This window comes from Schistocerca gregaria, chromosome 8 (genome assembly GCF_023897955.1).
Source record: "Schistocerca gregaria isolate iqSchGreg1 chromosome 8, iqSchGreg1.2, whole genome shotgun sequence".
Classification (NCBI taxonomy): domain Eukaryota; kingdom Metazoa; phylum Arthropoda; class Insecta; order Orthoptera; family Acrididae; genus Schistocerca; species Schistocerca gregaria.
The window spans coordinates 155,255,578-155,275,401 of record NC_064927.1 but is presented as its reverse complement, the minus strand read 5'-3'; the positions used below and the strand labels follow the sequence as shown (position 1 = coordinate 155,275,401).

General features: G+C 43.4%; 2 protein-coding genes across 2 annotated transcripts in view; one reads left to right on the top strand and one right to left on the bottom strand.

The window, feature by feature from the left end:
• Positions 1–19,824, bottom strand: part of LOC126284273 (uncharacterized) — a 626,414-nt gene that overhangs the window by 511,891 nt on the left and 94,699 nt on the right. The window lies entirely within an intron of this gene.
• LOC126284274 (basic salivary proline-rich protein 4-like) overlaps positions 16,822–19,824 on the top strand; it is a 57,133-nt gene continuing 54,130 nt past the window's right edge. The window contains exon 1 of the mRNA XM_049983090.1: positions 16,822–16,845. Coding sequence (XP_049839047.1) covers positions 16,830–16,845 — 16 coding nt within the window. The 5' untranslated portion in view covers positions 16,822–16,829. The remainder of the gene's footprint in view (positions 16,846–19,824) is intronic.

Here is a 19,824-nt window from a genome sequence, read left to right as displayed (position 1 = left end):
GATGGCTGATGAACAGTGACCAGTTTTCGTTCAAAGTGCTCGGCGAGTTCATTCGTTTGTTCAGAAGGGGAGGTCGACAAGCTTTCGCCACCTTTCGGCCGGTCGGCAATGACAGAATCGACACGCAGGCCGTAGAAATCTTTCCCAAACGATTTTACAAAACCTGTTACGTAAAAAAATTTTTTTTTGCTTTCCTTCTTTCTTTATATGTCAGGTTCATTATGACGTGCCCATCATTTCGATAACGGTCATACTTATTATGATAATTAAAGGAAGCAAGACACAGTGCGAAATTAAAAAAAAGTTTGCAATGAAAAATACGGGTCGCTATGATTTTGCGTTTGGTGCATATCACATAATATGTTGCTGCATATGAAATTTAGCTAACATATTGAATTTTTCTTTATACTTGGGTAGAGGTCTCTACCTATCACCTGTCTCGAGAAAACTGTTATGAACTAGAGCACTGATCCGCGATCGCACGGCGCCAGCGATAAAGCTAGAGTGAAACATTCACAATATTCCTCATGAAACATGCTGGCAGATTAAAACTGTGTGCCGGACCCAGATCTGCGCACACTCCACTGCAGAGTGAAAATCACATTCTGGAAATATTCCTCGTATTTGATAAATGGCTGAAGATATCGAAATGAGATTTTGGCAAATGAGGAGAGTATTTTGAAACTTCCTGGCAGATTAAAACTGTGTGCCGGACCGAGACTCGAACTTGGGACCTTTGCCTTTCGCAGGCAAGTGCTCTACCAACTGAGCTACCCAAGTACGACTCACGCCCCGTCCTCACAGCTTTAGTTCTTCAAGGTTCGCAGGAGAGCTTCTGTAAAGTTTGGAAGGTAGGAGACGAGGTACTGGCGGAAGTAAAGCTGTGAGGACGTGGCGTGAGTCGTGCTTGGGTAGCTCAGTTGGTAGAGCACTTGCCCGCGAAAGGCAATGGTCCCGAGTTCGAGTCTCGGTCCGGCACACAGTTTAATCTGTCAGGAAGTTTCATATCAGCGCACACTCCGCTGCAGAGTGAAAATCTCATTCAGGGGAGTATTTTGCTTATGGTTATTATGCAAAACTTCATTGTCTTCGGTGTTATTTCACTAACTACAGACTTTTTCGATGACAGAATGTAATTTTTAAGGGCTAACATTATTTGGTGAAACGAGAAATGCTATGGGTTTTGGAACAACATAAGTGAAGTCATTAAACATTTATCTTGTACCGAGGATGTGCCTTTTCATACGATACTGACCTTATTTTTCTCAGTTCCTCATTTAATAAACTAGTGTGCAAAACATGTCAATGAGGTGAGATAGTGTAAACTCCGTTGAGTTTTGGCAAAAGAAGCAAATTTTAACATGGCATCAAGAGAAATGTGTAGGTTTTACTCGAAATTCCCCACTCGTGACAGTTCTTTGACTGTTGCAAATGGTTAACAAACCAGGCGAAAATAAATCGCTGCATTTTCGGCGGAATTCTTTTCAGACACTACCAAAGAAGAGATGACAGATCTTTTTGAATGATCGGCATGCAAGTGCGGACGTGAAGGGCCCTCAGTATTTACAGAAAATGTGAGTGCAGGCTTCGGTTTAGATCGGCATTTCCCCTCCAGCGCACGGTATTTCCCCTACAGCGCCTGCCCGCAACCCCCACCATTACCGGTCTCTCCACATGCGCCCTGCCGTCTGCGCATCTGCATCTCATGTTCAACAGTGTGCACTGAACGGTGAGCTCCGAAACACTTGTGCTTGTACTGGCACTGCACTCTGCTGTCAGATCAGGCAAAAATCATCTGTCCTGTTTTAGAGAGCGGGGAAGCCTCTGACCACGTTCTGTGATGAGGCGCGCACCATGAATACCTCGTCCCATACGTGGGGTCTCACCGACCTTCAACCACTTTCCATCGATCATCCGATCAGGTTCGCCATTTCCGACATATTCGTTCACAGGTGCCCGCTATAACAATCTGTCTTTTGTTAAAGTCACTTATGTCAACGGATTTCCCAATTTGCAGCCTGTATCGTCACTTGAATGAGTCTCCCTTCGTCTCCGCTCCGATTTTATACTTTTCTTGGCACGTCACTTTGCCGCAACATCACCTGGCGAATTAATATCTCGACTGGGCAGTGGTCATAATGCTCTGACTGGTCAGTGTATGTCTAGTGGATGTGGGCAAAAAATATTAATGAAGCTACTGGGACTTCGTAGCCATCAGTTCTATACAAGTTACTACTTTACTAGTTCTGAATATGTCAGTAAGTTATCTAATAGTGAATGTAAAAATAACGTCTGCATCTAAGTCAAATGTTAAGCAGTAATAACTGTATTTGATCTACAGAGTATTTCTGTATGGTGCGAAAAATGGCAGTTGCCACAAAACAAAGAAAAGTTCGAGGCAATCCACATGGGTACTAAAAGAAATGCGATAAATCTTGGGTATACAATAAATCGCACAAATCTAAGGGCTGTCAATTCGAGTAAATATCTAGGAATTACAATTACGAGCAACTTAAATTGGAAAGACCACATAGATAATATTGTGGTGAAGGCGAAACAAAGACTGCGCTTTGTTGGCAGAACACTTAAAAGATGCGACAAACCCACTAAAGAGACAGCCTACATTACACTTGTCCGTCCTCTGCTGGAATATTGCTGCACGGTGTGGGGTCTTTACCAGTTGGGATTGACGGAGAACATCGAAAAAGTGAAAAGAAGGGCAGCTCGTTTCGTGTTATCTCGCAATAGCGGCGAGAGTGTCGCTGATATGATACGCGAGTTAGGGTGGCAGTCACTGAAACAAAGGCGGGTTTCTTTGCGGCGAGATCTATTTACGAAATTTCACCAACTTTCTCTTCAGAATGCGAAAATAATTTGTTGACACCCACCTACTTATGGAGAAATAATCAACATAATAAAATAAGAGAAATCAGAGCTCGGACGGAAAGATTTTGGTGTTCCTTTTTCCCATGCGCCATTCCAGAGCGGAATGGTAGAGAAGTAGTATGAAAGTGGCTCGATGAACCCTCTGCCAAGCACTTAAGTGTGAACTGCAGAGTAACGATGTAGATGTAGATGTAGATGTAGACATCATAAAGTGGCTAGAAACATTACAAATACTCGTATGGTGTTAAAGCTGAGAGGAATAAGTCGAACTGAGCCGTATAAGTGTAGAGTGGGTAATCTGCATTCAGAGGCAACTATTTATTTTTAATGAAACCATGTACTTCTAAAAATGGCGCATGAAAATTTTTAACAAAATGGACCTTAGCGTGATACTGGTTAACTGTGGAAGAAGAACACAAGAAAATTCTGGGAAGATTAAAAGTGTTTGTGAACCGGGATTCGAACATAGGACTTTTGATTTTTGCAGACAAGCGATCTACCAACTGAGCTACCCAAGCACAACTCATGACCGCTCCTCAAAGCTTTACTTCCGGCTTTACTTCACAGAAGTTCTCATGTCTAGCTTGGAGGACTATCACTGCTGGAACAAATGATATTGCAAAGGCATGAGTTAACCACAGTTGGCCACAGCTCAGGTGGTAGAACACATGTTCCTGAAATGCAAAGATTCCGGGTTTGAGTCCCTGCCTGGCACACAGTTGTAATCTGCCAGAATGTTTCATATCATCGCACGCTCCACTTGCAGCAAAAATTTCATCCTGGAAATAATCCGCCAGTCTGTGGCTAAGCTGTGTCTCCGCAATATCTTTTCTTTCAGGAGTGCTAGACCTGCAAGAGGAGAGATTCAGTGAAGTCTCGAAGATAGGAGATGAGGTACTGGCGGGAAAAAGGCTGCTAGGATGGCTCGTGAGTCGTTCTTGGGTAGCTCAGATGGTAGAGCACACCCATCGCACTTCGACTAGGCCGCTAAATCACCCGATCTTAACCCCATAAAAATGCCTGAGTTGTTTGGAACAACGGCTGAAACGCAGCAGTCATTTTCCCCCCAATCTGTTCGGTCTAAGGTATCTAATCGTCAATGAGTGGCTTCAGCTGCATACCTAAGGAATCTTGCGGAACGCTCTTCCTCGCTGAACTGAGGCCGTTATCAAGGCTGGCGGCAGTGTTACACGGTATTATCTTCTTGTCTCCTGGGGTTGACCAATTTCTGTGTCCAACGTTGTTAGCGGAACTATGGAGAGGGAGTAGTTTTTAAAGAATGTGATAGTGGCTGATGAAAAGTAAATTAATTTTGCAGCAAGGACTGAATTACTGTTGCGTTTAATAACTACAAATGAACGTTGGAGTTTAACGTCAGTAGAGTCAGACTGTAGCTGAGGAATGATGTGTAGTGGCTTAGTCGTATCCATGTTGAAGAAAAGAACCTATATTTCGCTTAACATTGTTTATGAAAAACTTGTGAAATCTAAATCAGGTTGCCTCAAGGGGCTGTTCCCGAACGCAAGTCCACTGCGACATCGTGAAAGACCTACGATGATTCAAATAGCTCACGTATCAATGAGTGTCTCTTTGACAACTGAAGCAGGCCTACCGATCCAATTCTTTGTCACTAACCTGTGAGTAGACACACTACACGCGGTTCCGAAATTTTCGTCGATTTTAGACTTGGAGAAAATGGGCCGTGGTGATCGAGCAGAAGGTCCCGGGTTAAATCTTGGATAGGAACGGGGACTTTTCCTCTTACCAGTCCCGACAGGACAACTCCAGATCCACTGAGCCTTCTATCAAATTAGTATCGAGGATTTATCCCACGGGATGAGAGGCGGCTGGGAGCGATGGGCCTAGTGCCACGACATAGCCTGTACTCCTACCTACAGAGAGGTCCAAAGCCCGGAAAAGGCCTTGCGCCACTGACTTTATCTTTACCTCACTTGGACAAAACATATTACAGATTGAAAGAAGAGGCTGACAACGTTAAGTTATTGGGATTACAATATTATAGTAAATTCAGTAGGGAGGAGCATACTTTTCTTACTTTCATTCCATAACGCCAAGTGATATTATGTTTCAAGGTAACTCATTAATCCAAGGTAAAGTTTTTCGTGTCCAAAAGTGTGCCTGTTCAAAGAAATGGTGATGCTAACTACTGCTTCCCGATACATTTACTCATTAGTAAAATTTGTCATAAATACGAGGGCTGTCCAGAAAGTAAGTTACGAGCGGTCGCAAAATGGAAACGACTATGAAAATCCGATAAAGCTTTGCAAAGATGTTTTGGGCAGTGTCTCTAGTATCACTCTAGGTAGAATTATGTCGCTCTTTACATTCCTGAGCTCTTAGTGAGCGCGTAAAGATGTTATAGAAAATAGTGTCTCCCGCCAGGTACGAGGGCCTGGTGAGAATTTTCCCCTGAAGCTATGCAACCAACATTACATAACTGTCGTGCGGTTTCTTCTTCAAGACAATTCTCAGCCTCATTCACCAGGGGCAATGAAGATGTTCCTGCATCGTTTCAATTGGAAATGTTGGTTTAACCACAATACAGCTCGTACTTGTCTCCCACTGAGTTTCATCTCTGCTCAAAAGAACCGCTGGCTATGAAGACAACATTTTGGCACAGACAACGATCTTTAAGCCAGCGTAGAGAATTGGCGGAAAGCACTGGCGGCTGCCTTCTATGATGAGGGTATTGGAAAGTTGGTACAACGCTACGACGAATGTCTGAGTCAGAACGGCGACTACGTAGAGAAATAGCTGAAAGGTGTAGCTAACTGTTACAAATGAAACATTTGTGATTTTCACTGTGATTTTCATTTCGCGATCAATCGTAACTTACTTTCTGGACAGCCCTCGTAATATAGTATCTCTATTTCAAACCTACAGGCCATTTCATGGAATCAATACTACAAATAAGGATAATTTTCATTTACTTTGGATCAGCAATGTGTCCATTATTCAGGAAAATACACTACTGGCCATTAAAATTGCTACACCACGAAGATGACGTGCTACAGACGCGAAATTTAACCGAAAGGAAGAAGATTCCGTGATATGCAAATCATTAGCTTTACAGAGCATTTACACAAGGTTAGCGACGGTGGCGACACATACAACGTGCTGACATGAGGTAAGTTTCGAACCGATTTCTCATACACAAACAGCAGTTGACCGCCGTTGCCTGGTGAAACCTTGTTGTGATGCCTTGTGTAAGGTGGAGAAATGCGTACCATCACGTTTCCGACTTTGATAAAGGTCGGATTGGAGCCTATCGCGATAGCGGTTTATCGTGTCGCGACATTGCTGCTCGCGTTGGTCGCGATCCAATGACTGTTAGCACAATATGGAATCGGTTGGTTCAGGAGGGTAATACGTAACGCGGTGGTGGATCCCAACGGCCTCGTATCACTAGCAGTCGAGATGACAGGCATCTTATCAGCATGGCTATAACGGATCGTGCAGCCACGTCTCGATCCCTGAGTCAACAGATGGGGACGTTTGCAAGACAACAACCATATGCATGAACAGTTCGACGACGTTTGCAGCAGCATGGACCATCAGCTCGGAGACCATGGCTGCGGTTACCCTTGACGCTACATCAAAGACAGGAGGGCCTGCGATGGTGTACTCAACGAGTAACCTGGGTGCACGAATAGCAAAACGTCATTTTCTGGGATGAATCCAGTTTCTGTTTACAGAATCATGATGGTCGCATCCGTGTTTAGCGACATCGTAGTGAACGCACATTGGAAGCGTGTATTCGTCATCGCCATACTGGCGTATCACCCGGCGTGATGGTATGGGGTGCCACTGGACACACGTCTCGGTCACCTCTTGTCCGCATTGACAGAACTTTGAACAGTGGACGATACATTTCAGATGTGTTACGACCCGTGCCTCTACCCTTCATTCGATCCCTGCGAAACCCTACATTTCAGCAGGATAATGCACGACCGCATGCTGCAGGTCCTGTACGGGCCTTTCTGGATACAGAAAATGTTCGACTGCTGCCCTGGCCAGCACATTCTCCAGATCTCTCACCAACTGAAAACGTGTGGTCAATGGTGGCCGAGCAACTGGCTTGTCACAATACGCCAGTCACTACTCTTGATGAACTGTGGTATCGTGTTGAAGCTGCATGGGCAGCTATACCTGTACGCGCCATCCAAGCTCTGTTTGACTCAATGCCGAGGCGTATCAAGGCCGTTATTATGGCCAGAGGTGGTTGTTCTGGGTACTGATTTTTCAGGATCTTTGCACGCAAATTGCGTGAAAATGTAATCACATGTCAGTTCTAGTATAGTATATTTGCCCAATGAATACCCATTTATCATCATCTGCATTTCTTCTTGGTGCAGCAATTTTAATGGCCAGTAATGTGTATTTTCAGTATGTTGCCAGCAGCCGTAAAAAGTTTAACTACTAACAAAGTTCAGTTAAAGAGCAGCTTAAATAATTAATTTGTGCTCAGTTCTTGCTCCACGGACGAATTTCTTAATAGAGCCAGTTAAGGTATCACTGGGAATCAGTGTATTTTGACATGAGGGTTCCAGAGTCTCCGGATTGTCGTTACGGGCTTGTTGCATTTCGGTTGGTTTTTGCCCCAGTTGTAATGTATTGCTCTGGAAACAACGTACAACGTGAAAATGTCGACGGCATGCACTGCGTGTCTTGTTTCAATTTGCTCAGGGCACCTGCCGTCGACAACAGGAATGATTCTTTAACCCGCTGCCGTCAGATCTGCATCCAGTAATGCTCCGTTGTGTCTGGGGTTTGTATTGCGGTAGTATTAGTTGCGCGTTAACCCATCACGGTAGCCGAGGGCGCTAACGCGCTGCTTCGGGTAGATGGCCCCTTATCGAATCCGCCCGGCGGATTAATGACGAGCGCCGGTGTACCGGCCAGCGTGGACGTGGTTTTTAGGCGGTTTTCCACATCCTGCTAGGTGAATTCCGGGCTGGCCCCACCACGTTCCGCCTCAGTTATATGGCTCACAGACACAGATTCGCACTATTTCGTGGATTACACTAGACAGTCGGGGTACACCATTTCCTTCCTGGGGGGGGGGGGGGGGGGGGGGACATGGTGGCGACAGGAAATGCAGTAAATGCCACCCCTTCAAATTAACATGCTACATATGGTTAACCAGCAGACCCAGCAAGTCGGAATTAAATGCTAGGAAAGAGAGAGTGTTAGTTGTGCGTTAACAGTGACACACAAAGCAGTACTGTGGATATGTTTATTGATGAAGAGTTGGCAAGAGTGCACCTAGCGTGGGATTCGCTGAGTGCAATGCAAGAGCAGCACTGCAACACTATGCTGAGCGGTACCCGCACTGATGTGCAAACGTGTCGCAGTACTTTTGTATCTGTCTGTGTGGTGTCGGATTATCCTGTGCTGGGTTGTACATTTTGGTTATTACATATCGCAGGATTCTTCAATGTTGTGAAGGTGTTTTAGAGAAACAAGGCTGACTGTGGTAACAAGCCAAATAAATTATAATTATGTCATTAGTGTGTTACAAACTGCAGGAGACCATTCGCTTCTTACACCAAATTACTCAGAAACTTCTCCTGAACAACCTGTGAAAGTTTGTCAGTGGGATCCTGATACACCCTGCATATTATTAAAAGTATAAAATAACGTGAGTGTATCGTTAAATCCGACTTCTACGCATCTACAAGCAGTTACTTGATCAATGTATGTAAGTGCTGCAAAACTGCTTTCTGTTTGTTGCTTGGCTACAGTAGACAGCTGTAGCATCAAAGTGTATATACATTTACAAGTTCCTTATTATCCTTAAGTGGTGTTTCGGATTTTTTTGACTTGTTATATACTACTGACGACCATTTAATTTAGGATCTGCTGAAAAAAATAATAAAATATTTTTTCGAATCTGTATTATATCCTCTTGTTTGATGAATGTTACAAATCCTCCCTTTGGATCTAAGGAACAAAAAGTATATTACTATACGGTTAAAACGATCTCAAAGTTCCAGTTGCAAGTTAGAGAACCGCCTTCAGGATCAACTTGATTTTTAGTATTTCATATGATTGTTTTTCTAATACTAAAATATAAAAAGTTACCTTAATCTGTTTAATGAGACGTATAAGCATACGTTGAAGATTTCGCACAATAAATCGAGTGTTAAAGTTAGATACTGTGTGTATGTCTTGAGGCAGCATATCTGACGGCGTGCAATCTATCCAAACTACAGGGGGTGGACAAAAATTTGGAAGCATGAACAACACCACACACTACCATACCTAATACGGTGTAGGACAACTGTACGCATTCAAAACACCTTCCAGTCATCTACAAAAGGATAAATAAAGGCCCTGTGTGGTTTTCGGGGAATCTTACAGCATTACCCCTGGGAAACACTGGCAAGCTCAAGTAACGATTAAGGAGATGTGAAGGGTTAGAATCCGTCTGGCTTGCCTCCTTCCATTTACGTGGGCTTCCGATCGGCCGCAAAATGGAAACCACTGTGAAAATCACAAATGTTTTATTTGCAGGATTTAGCTGCAACTTCCAGCTACTCGCCTACATAGTCACACTCCGACTTAGACATTTGTCGTGCCGTTGTACCAACTTACCAATGCCCTCATCATAAAAGCAGCAGCCAGTGCTTTCCGCCAATTCTCTATGCTGTCTGTGCCAAAATGTCTTCGTAGCCAGTGGTTCGTGTGAGCAGAGTTGAAATTCAGCGGGAGCCAATTACGAGCTGTTTCGTGAGTGATCAAACACCTCCCATCAAAAAGGCTGCAAGAGCATCTTCTTTACCACTGCAGAATACAGATGAGAATTCTCTTGAGGAAGGAAATGCATGACAGTTATGTTATGCGGGCTGTATAGAATCAGGCGAAATTTATCACCAGGCTCTCGTACTTGATGGGAGACACTATTTTGCAGGCACCTTTACATGCTCACTGTGCGCTCAGAATTGAAAAGAACGACATGACGCCATCGACGGGCATACTAGAGACACTGCATAACACATCTGTGCAAAGCTTCATCTGATTTTCACAGAGATTTCTGTTTCGCGACCAACTGGAACTTACTTTCCAAAACGCCCTCATATATATTAATTTCATCTGTCCCTTGTCACGACTGACGATAGGCAGGACATTTTAGTTTCCTCTTGCTAAAAGCCTTGTGAAATTAGTTAGTGCTGGGGAATGTACACTCATGCTCATAAATTAAGGATAATGCTGGTACACTGTGAAACAACGCTCTGGTTGGCATTTTGTGCGTTTAAATCACCTCGGGGTATGACCATTTGACCTGCGGTCGTTGCACGGTGGCGCTGGCAGCAGTCCACATACGCAGAGGTGCGTTGGTGCATGTCGCAGTACGGTGCAGCAAGTGTGCAGACGTTTTCAGACGTGCTAATAGTGACTGTGTGTTGAAACTGGCTCAAAGAACACATTTTGATGACGTTATGAAGTGTAGAATACTAGGGCGACTGGAGGCTGGTCAAACACAGCACGTCGTAGCACGGGCTCTCCGTGTGCCACAAAGTGTGATCTCAAGAGTATGGCAACGATTCCAGCAGACAGGAAACGTGTCCAGGCACTACAGTACGGGACGTACACAGTGTACAACACCACAAGAAGACCGATATCTCACCATCAGTTCCGGCAGACGGTCACAGAGTACTGCAGGCAGCCTTGCTGGGGACCTTACTGCAGTCATTGGAACAGTTGTCTCCAGACACACAGTCTACAGACGACTGAACAGACACGGTTTATTCGCCTGGATAGCTGCAAGGTGCATTCCACTGACCCCTGGTCACAGCAGAGCCCGTAAAGCCTGGTGTCAAGAACACAGTGGTCCCAGGTTATGTTCACGGACGAGTCCAGGTATAGTCTGAACAGCGATTCTCGTCTGGTTTTCATCTGGCGTGAACCAGATACCAACCCCTTCATGTCCTTGAAAGGAACCTGTATTGAGGTCGCGGTTTGATGGAGTGGGGTGAGATATGATTGGTGCACGTACACCCCTGCATGTCTTTGACAGAGGAACTGTAACAGGTCACGTGTATCGGGACGTCATTTTGCACCAGTATGTCCGTCTTTTCAGGGGTGCTGTGGGTCCCACCTTCTTCCTGATGGATGATAACGCACGGCCCCACCGAGCTACCATCGTGGAGGAGTACCTTTAAAACAGAAGATATCAGGCGAATGGAGTGGCCTGCCTGTTCTCCAAGCCGAAACCCCATAGAGCACGTCTGGGATACTCTCGGTCGACGTATCGCTGCACCTCTTCAAACCCCTAAGACACTTCAGGAGCTCCGACAGTCAGTGGTGCAAAAATGAGAGGCTATACCCCAGCAGCTGCTCGACCACCTGATCCGGAGTATGCCAACCCATTGTGCGGCCTGTGTACGTGTGCATGGTGATCATATCCCATACTGATGACGGGGTACAAGCACAGGAAACAGTGGCGTATTGCAGCAGATGTGTTTCGGAACGGTTTTCCCAACTTATCACCAATACCGTGGACTTACAGATCTGTGTCGTGTGTGTTCCCTATGTGCCTATGCTATTAGCGCCAGTTTTGTGTAGTGCCATGTTGTGTGGCACCACATTCTCCTATTATCTTTAATTTATGAGCATGAGTGTATTTTTTTAAACTGCAGTCGTTGGCGCTCGAGGCTTGCAGTTCTGTTCTAAGAATGCTTGAGACCAGCTCAGTTCGCACAGAACTCTGAAAGCGACAGGAGAGACCCCATGGTAACAGTGGCTTTATTCTGGCTTACACGTGTCAAGGAGGAACCTGAGAGGGCCCACCTAACTGCACTGCCAATCGGGCTATGACCGAGTTCGCGCTATTCTGCTCGGTTTGGCTGTGTAGGAAGCTGACGGCGGTAGGGTCCAGTGCTATGGAGAGAAATCACAAGTCTTGGAATGTTCGGGCCTACGAAGTGGGAGAATAAGTCCTCGCGAAGATCCCGCCATGGTTAGGCTTCTGGAAATTCAGAAGTGTATAAACAACATTCTGATGCGCCCGTCGCCTACTGACGTCAGACGGGAATTTCTGGAACAAATTGGCGAGGAAGATGTGTTCTGATTGGCCCATGTCTAGATAAAATGTGGGGGGGGGGGGGATTTAGTAAACGTCGCAGTATACACGTTGTTGGCGGGAAACAGGAACATTTTTCCTAGTTGGCAGTTGCGGCTGGAACGGCGCAAACAGCAGCGTCGGAAGCAGGGACACCTGAATATGGACATTCTTATGGGACTTCAAGGTGTCCCGAGTCCTGGCGAGCGAGATTCTGGCTCTTCACATGCGACCACGAACGGCTGACTTACTGTCGCAGCAGATTAGCGGGAATATGCCGCAGCACCGGCGATAAGTGGGCGTTAACGTCTGCAAAGGGGACATACACAGTACCGTGAATCCCAGATCCTGTGACAGTATCGGTTTCATCTATTGTTCAGTCAACAACTGAAGTATCTTAAACATTTGGTGGGATGCATTGGTATTAGCGATTGGATGTGCAACTGGGATACGGTAGTGCTTCCCCCCCCCCCCCCCCCCCCCCTCTCCTGTTGCTTCATACCTGTATCGCAAATATTCTTTCCAGTAATCACGTCACTGAGTATTATGCTATGTCATTGCTTTTGATGTAATAAGACATCAATTTAATTTTATTTGTATTGCATTTGAAGTAACTTGTACTTACCTTCAGTTCATTGTAAAATGTAAACTTTCACGGCCGGAACTGTCATGATTAATAAAATTCTTTTCCGGGCTATTAGTTAACAGAAGCCACGAACCCCCTTGAAGATGTCCTCCGCAGATGGGGACGAAACGTCGGGTTACAATGCGAAATCCATCAGACCACGGCATAATAGCCCGGAAAAGAATTTTATTAATCATCTTCAGTTCATTGTTATTATCATTATTATTATTTGTCGATTGAGTAAAAATAGTCATTGAATAGGATTTTATAGCAACTACCTAGATTAGGATTCCATGTTAGGGTCATATTCGAGATAGCGATCAGCTGGGCTATTGAAATTTAGAATCGAGTCTTAAGGAGTGTGTGACGGAGTTCAGGTAGTCCCACCATTCCGGCATGATGTCACAAACACACACCATGGTGATCTGTAGGTGGAGAGCGATCACGCAGCCTTCTCTCCGAAGTAGATCACAAAGACTTAATAATACTGAGACCTGCCGACTGTGGGGGGGGGGGGGGGGGGGGGGGGGGGGGATGCGACAGTTCATCATCATTGTCAGAGAATCAGTATGGCCGACGCGAGCTGTGTGAACGGGGGGTACTGTCGTCTTGAAATACAATATCACCACTGGGGAACAAACATTGTACCATGGGATGGACAGGACCCTCGGCGACCTTGCAGATTGACCATGGGGCCCATGAAGTACACGATATGGCTGCGCGAATAGTCGCCAAACTTCCGCCATGTGCCACTCTTGGGACTTAAACTCGGAAAAAAGTGTCAAACAAGAGTCATCCTATCGAATGATTTTCTTCCATTGCTCCATAGACCAAGTTTCGTGGCTTTGACAACACAATTTCCTGTTACGGGTGTTTGCATCGCTGATGTCTGTTTCTGGATTACTTATGAATCTGCTTAGTGTATTCTTCTCTTGGTCTCCCTCTACAATTTTTATCCTGTATATTCAATCACTATTTGAGAATGGAAGGACTTAGCCGGGTGTGCGGGGTGAGTGCTCAGTGCTTGCTACGAGACTTAAATGCTAAACACTTTCATCAAACAGATCGGAACTATCAGACCAACAAATCTGATTGGATCAAGAAGCTGCAAAGAAGTATATGACTATCCTGGCAGCACTGAACATAGGGTTACAAAACGGATTTTCAGATTTCAAGACAATGGAACTCTTTGTAAGTTTCAGAGCTCAACTTTTCCAAAATATGGGTGTGGAAGGTAGTTCAAGTAAAATGAGTACTCTTTTGTCTTTCAGTGAGACTGAAGAAACAGAAATAATTCGCTTTCAAAATGACATTTCCTTAAAGTCGGAATACAATGAAGACAACTTCCCGAAATTAGTGACTATAAAAAGGTACCCTAACATTGTAAAAGTGGCATCGTATGTTTTGTTGTTTTTTGGATCAACTCATTTGTGTGAGACACCGTTTTCTACGTTGACCATAGTGAAATCTAAGTGTAGAAATAAACTGACTGATCCTCATCTTTCAGACTCTTTAAGGTTGGTTTTGACAAATTATTCAAAAGATTATAATATACTTGGCAATGACATGCAAAGCCAAGCATTTTACTAAACTTTTTTCAACGTTAATGATGGTGAATATTTTAATTTCTTTTACATGTGAAATATCTTGAAGCTGAGTAGGAGGCCAACAAATTTTGATGGAGAGGAAATTACCTTTTATGTTTTTTGTTTGATTAAAATGGTTCATCTTGGCTTAAGTGCTGTTTTGTGCATTTACGAATTTTTAATTCAGTAGCTCTCGAAATGGACTAAATTGCATACAGTAGATCTCAAGCCTGAAAAGGTTGGGCACCCCTGCTTCAGAACAGTGGTTCACAGCCTGTGGGCAATTACCTCTTGAGGAGTAAAATATCATTTTGTGGGTGGTTACAACGAAAGGTTCGATTGTGTCTATCATGAAACTAAACTATTTCTAAAGATTATTACTATTATTACAATTTTGTAAGATTCTAATACTGATTATATAAGTTACATAATGACATGTTTTCAAATTACTAGCACAAATGCGTGAACGATTCTGTGAATTTTAAAGATTGTGAAGCAAGCATCTCATAGCCCGCCCACTATACACATACTGCATGCTTTGTTCCGAGCAGCCTGTGTGGCCAAGCGGTTCTAGGCGCTTCAGTGTGGAACCGCGCGACGCTACGGTCGCAGGTTCGAATCCTGCCTCAGGCATGGATGTGTGTGATGTCCTTAGGTTAGTTAGGTTTAAGTAGTTCTAAGTTCCAGGGGACTTATGACCTCCGATGTTGAGTCCCATAGTGCTCAGAGCCATTTGAACCATTTGTACCGAGCATCTATGTGAAAGTGAGATGTATACGTTACAAATGCTAAGTATCTCAAGAAAAGGACTTCTGCATGTTTTAGATAGTTCCTGCAATGGACCAGAAATAGTTTCATTACGAAGCAGATAAATGAAGTGACTGACAGCACAACGCAACAGTACTACATAAGAGAACTTCAAAGAGTATTATTATTATTATTATTATTATTATTACTGGCAGCAGTCAGACACAAAGCATTGGCAGCCTGAAAACTCCCAGTTTTTGCCAGTACAGAACTAACGAGCCCAGCTAACAAGTGATTTACAAACTGTATGTATAGTGTAACATTTAAACTGGTTTGATATTAAATGTGTGTGAATGAAGTGACATTTGGGAGAGGAATGCTGGAGGGGACACATATTTTGTAACAAGTGTCTATCCTCACTGTGAATAGTTAGCTTTCTTTTGCGAAAAGGAGTTGTAGATTGCACTGGTGATGCTCTGGGAATTGGACCATCATTCATTGTATCACAAATGCACATTATCCGAACACAGAACACGAAAAAGAAATGTAACATTCAAGATATACAGATGGGAAAATAGATTTTTTCACGATGACAACAATACGAATAAAAACAAGGAATGAAATGGACTTGGAGCACTATTTATGATATTCCCCGACTGAGAAAAAAGAAAACCGATATAAAAAGGGTTGCTAGGAATAAGCTGTAACAACTGTCTCATTGACTCGTTAGTTTGTAGTTTAATAAAACACCCACGAAAAATAAATGTCATTTATCTTTGATTATTTAAAAAATAAAAGTATTAAAAAGAAATTGTTTTCTATTCTAAAGTGTAGGGACTAATGTTGGTAACGGTGGGGTACAAATGGCGATGGGTGAGGGCACAAACCAATATTTAATTGCACTCAGGGCTCAAGGGTAACGTTCTATCCTTATCGGCAGTCTAAGAAAGGTTGAGAACCATTGCCCTTGAAGATGCTAGTGTGAGTGAACTACTGGGTGTTCAGCTGAGTTGTTCCCATTTTCTACACTATATTTCGACGTCCGATCCAGTCGTCTTGTTCAGGTGCTGCGAATTATGTTGTAATGTGTATTCGCTGCCTGGACTTCAAGCAGACTGAGAGCTGTTGTTGGTCTCACTCAACTGTTTATAACCGAGTTCGGTTCCCGACGCCCACTGCGCCATTTGATGCTCCTTTGTTTTACAGTGCAAGTACTGATACTCCACAAAATGCAAATTCTCTCAGCGTTTTCCAACTCTGATAGATGAAGTGGTCGGCGAGATTTTAATAAGATAAATTTTAATGAAAAATAAAAGATTTTAACAAAATCTCGCCGTCGATCACATCCATCAGAGTGGAAAAACGTTGAGGGTATCTGTGCTTGCTCTACAAAATAAAAGAGCATTAAAGAGTGCAGTGGACGTCGGGAATCGAATTCGGCTATAGTGGCCTGTACCAACAATAACTAACGATCTGTTGGAGTCCAGACAGCGAATACACAGTGCAGCAAAGCTCACAGCACCTAAAGGAGATGGTTGGAACTGTCGTCGAAATACTGTGCTGAAAATGAAAACAACAATTCATCTGGATACTCGGAAGCACGCCATTAATCAACAACGCCGAGAAAACTTGAAAAACCACAAGACACCAGTTGATATATTGTCACAAACGGGGTTAGTCACAAGACGCTGACTGCTGACAACAATAACAAGGGACCTGAAGGTCTGAGGGAATCCCCAGGGAGTGGCACCCCTGCGGCGGCCCAGCGCTCCTGGCGGACCGGCCCGGAGCCGCGCTGTAACTGGGTCAGGGATGTCTGCCCGCCAGCCAATCAGCAGGCGCGTGGCGGCGCGTTTAAAACGCTGCGCGGAGGCGGCGCCCGGCAGTTGCTCGCTCCACCATGGCACGCCTGCTGCGTAAGTACCAGCCGGCTCGCCGGCACACCCTCCGCTACGGCAGATCTTGTACACGGGAAAAGCCACTGGCCATCCTCTTAACATTCCGTCTCTTAATTGTCATAAAATCTTATTAACTCTCATGTTCTTTTCTCGTTTATAGACGCAGTAGTGCTACATCAATCGTAATTTTTTGTCGGCACGAATGACAGGCATTTTCCATGGCGTAGTGAGGTTCACGATTCTAATAGTTTGTACTAGCGAATTGAGGTAAAGAGAATGAAACTTTTTCTTCTCCATAATGATCATTTTTGAATGCTACGGATATTGTGTGAATAGCGTACAAACTTTAATAAATACAGCCATCAATCGCAATAAGTGCCCTAACGTCATAAAAATATGCTGTGAACCGACAGCAAGTCGATCATCACGTGATGGCATTTACAGTGGCTTACATCGAAAACCACGAGCAGATTATCTCGAAAAGTGCAATACAGACAAAAAAAGACCACGCATACACATGAACGTAAGATTGGAGTCGCTATTCAGTCATAAAAAGCGAGAAGGATATGCTAGTATTTTCGGCGATACAACATTTTGTTGGTGAAGTGAATTTTCAGTAGTGAGCCAGTATTTAGGTATCGAAGTTCACTTCGTTGGCCAGTGTCGGATGCTTCCGCATCACAGAACCTGCATCTTTATTCAGTGTAACCCTCTGCAAAGTAATTAGAGCCCTGGCGTTTCATGTGGCTCTCCTCCTCTCCCCCAGGCTTCCAGGGAGTTGTACATTACGTATATGATATAAACACTGACTACCATCTCCTTAATACAGTTAATTCGTTTCGTTTTACCAAGCTGTCTGTATGGCTAGCAAGTGTATGTAATATATAATCTGATATTAAATCTCCAGGGCAGCCACAGAGAGATTGAAGAAGTGTCGACACACCATCTGTGTTATAGCGATACAAAATATAGCTGTGCTCCTATCGAATATTATTCTGAAAACGTTTGAAACCAATGAAGGAAAACCAAGTGTATTTCAGAGCCTAAATAGCACCTGATTGCTGTAAATCCTTCGATTAGTAATACAGGTTTCATTCACGATTTTCAACAGTTCATTTTGGAAGCTGATTGCACATGCGGAGATGCAATCCGTATTTTCCTAGTGTTCCGCTTTTAATTACAAATGACACTTTTTTGCAAAAAAAAATCTATCTCTTATCTTTCTGCATCAGTTCTACGTTTTTTTATGTTATCACTAGTTTCTTATGTGTATTCCAGTATAGACACGGGAGGTTGCTCACGCAATTACATAGATCTGAATATGGTCGAGTGTGATCGTCACTAGCCATACCGTAATGAAGTGTGATTAAGACAGAAAAATAAGCGATATACGAATATGTCGGATATAGCACAAATGAAACTGTATCTCAGACTTTAAGAAACTTTCGCAGATTCTTCTTGTTTGAACGGCGCTTTAGTAATAACAGCAATTTAAAGTTCTCAGCAAACACTCTTCGTACTGATGTTTATTTCATATTCGTTCCAGTTGTCAGGCACTTGAGTTATTTCATTTTTACGTAGTTTTTCTTCGGTGGTGTTAGGCTTTGCAAATGTGTGAGGCGCGCGACCGCAACATGAACAGTCATTTGTTTTGCGCTTCTATGACATCTGGTGAACGTTACCAATCTTAACGTTTAACTTGAGGGTTTTCCACTCTTCACAAAACTCTACTACTATTCGCCAAGTTCAGGAATGCTGAACAACGAATTACCTAAATGAAAGCAACACTAACGACTGCTGTATGACACTCGAAACTAGTTTGAGATAGAAATTAACGCAAAAAGATTGATTGTTTGATGAACGTTTAAGCATTACATCAAGGCAATTACCTAATTCAATATTTTAATAAGTTTCCTTTAATTTGCGTCTATGATCACAATCTTTTCTGTTTAACAAATTACCGGTTTCGGACTTTAATGACCATCATCAGATCTGTCTCATAAAAAACAAAGTCCTAATGATGGTCAATAAAGACCGAAACCTGTAATCTGTTAAACAGAAAAGATTGTGACCATAGGCGCAAATTAAAGGAAACTTATTACACATACGGGTCACTGTGTTTTTTCGCGACGATGTCGCAGCTTGTCAATATTTTAATTTATTACAAGATCCGTTTGGTAATAACTAATACGATCTACAAAAATTTTGTGTTTATATAAGTGTCCGATTCCCTGTAAAGTATGAATTTTTATCACTCATGCGATAAACCATGAAATCCGCTGTAAATGCTACAGTACCTTCTGTCAATGCACACGCAGAAACTAGAAAACTTGCTTCTTAAAAAACAACAGGATAAATCAGGACTGTTCCTCGTAGAAATATCTTTTAGGGACTGAACTGACGCGTATTCTTCGATACTTTGGCAACCACAACCACAACTTGCGTGTTAACTACCGATGGTTATAAAGCAAAAAACCGGTTATGAACAATGAGCCACTTTGAACAGTCGTTGTTTTGCTTTTAGCGTATTGTGTTGTTGCTGCTGATATTCGGAAATCGTGATTCGTTTTTTTCTTCATTGGCGTATTTCCTCGTTTATGGGCTCTTCATTTGTTGAGTATTCGTCTACCCTGAGTCGGAGCATGATTCGAATCCGGGCCCCCTACTGTTCGCGAGTAGTGGATTATTCTCTCGCTCTCTTTCGGGATCTCTCCAGTGCCGACGTATATTCGTTTATTTTCACTGTAGCTGATGTTTCCTCTTATGATTTTCGAATACTTGAACCAGAGATTGTCTCCCAGGTTATGCGAAAATAGCATCGCTGCAAACAAATTCGGTGGTAGAACTTGTTTCAACCTTCAGATGGACATACACCTGTCAAGTTAAATTCAGTGAAATGGAATTAATGGAATCAATGGGTTGACAACAGTGAAATAAATGAAATGTCATCAAGTAACATGACTGAAATTAATTCAGGCGTGCTGAGCCAATAATAAT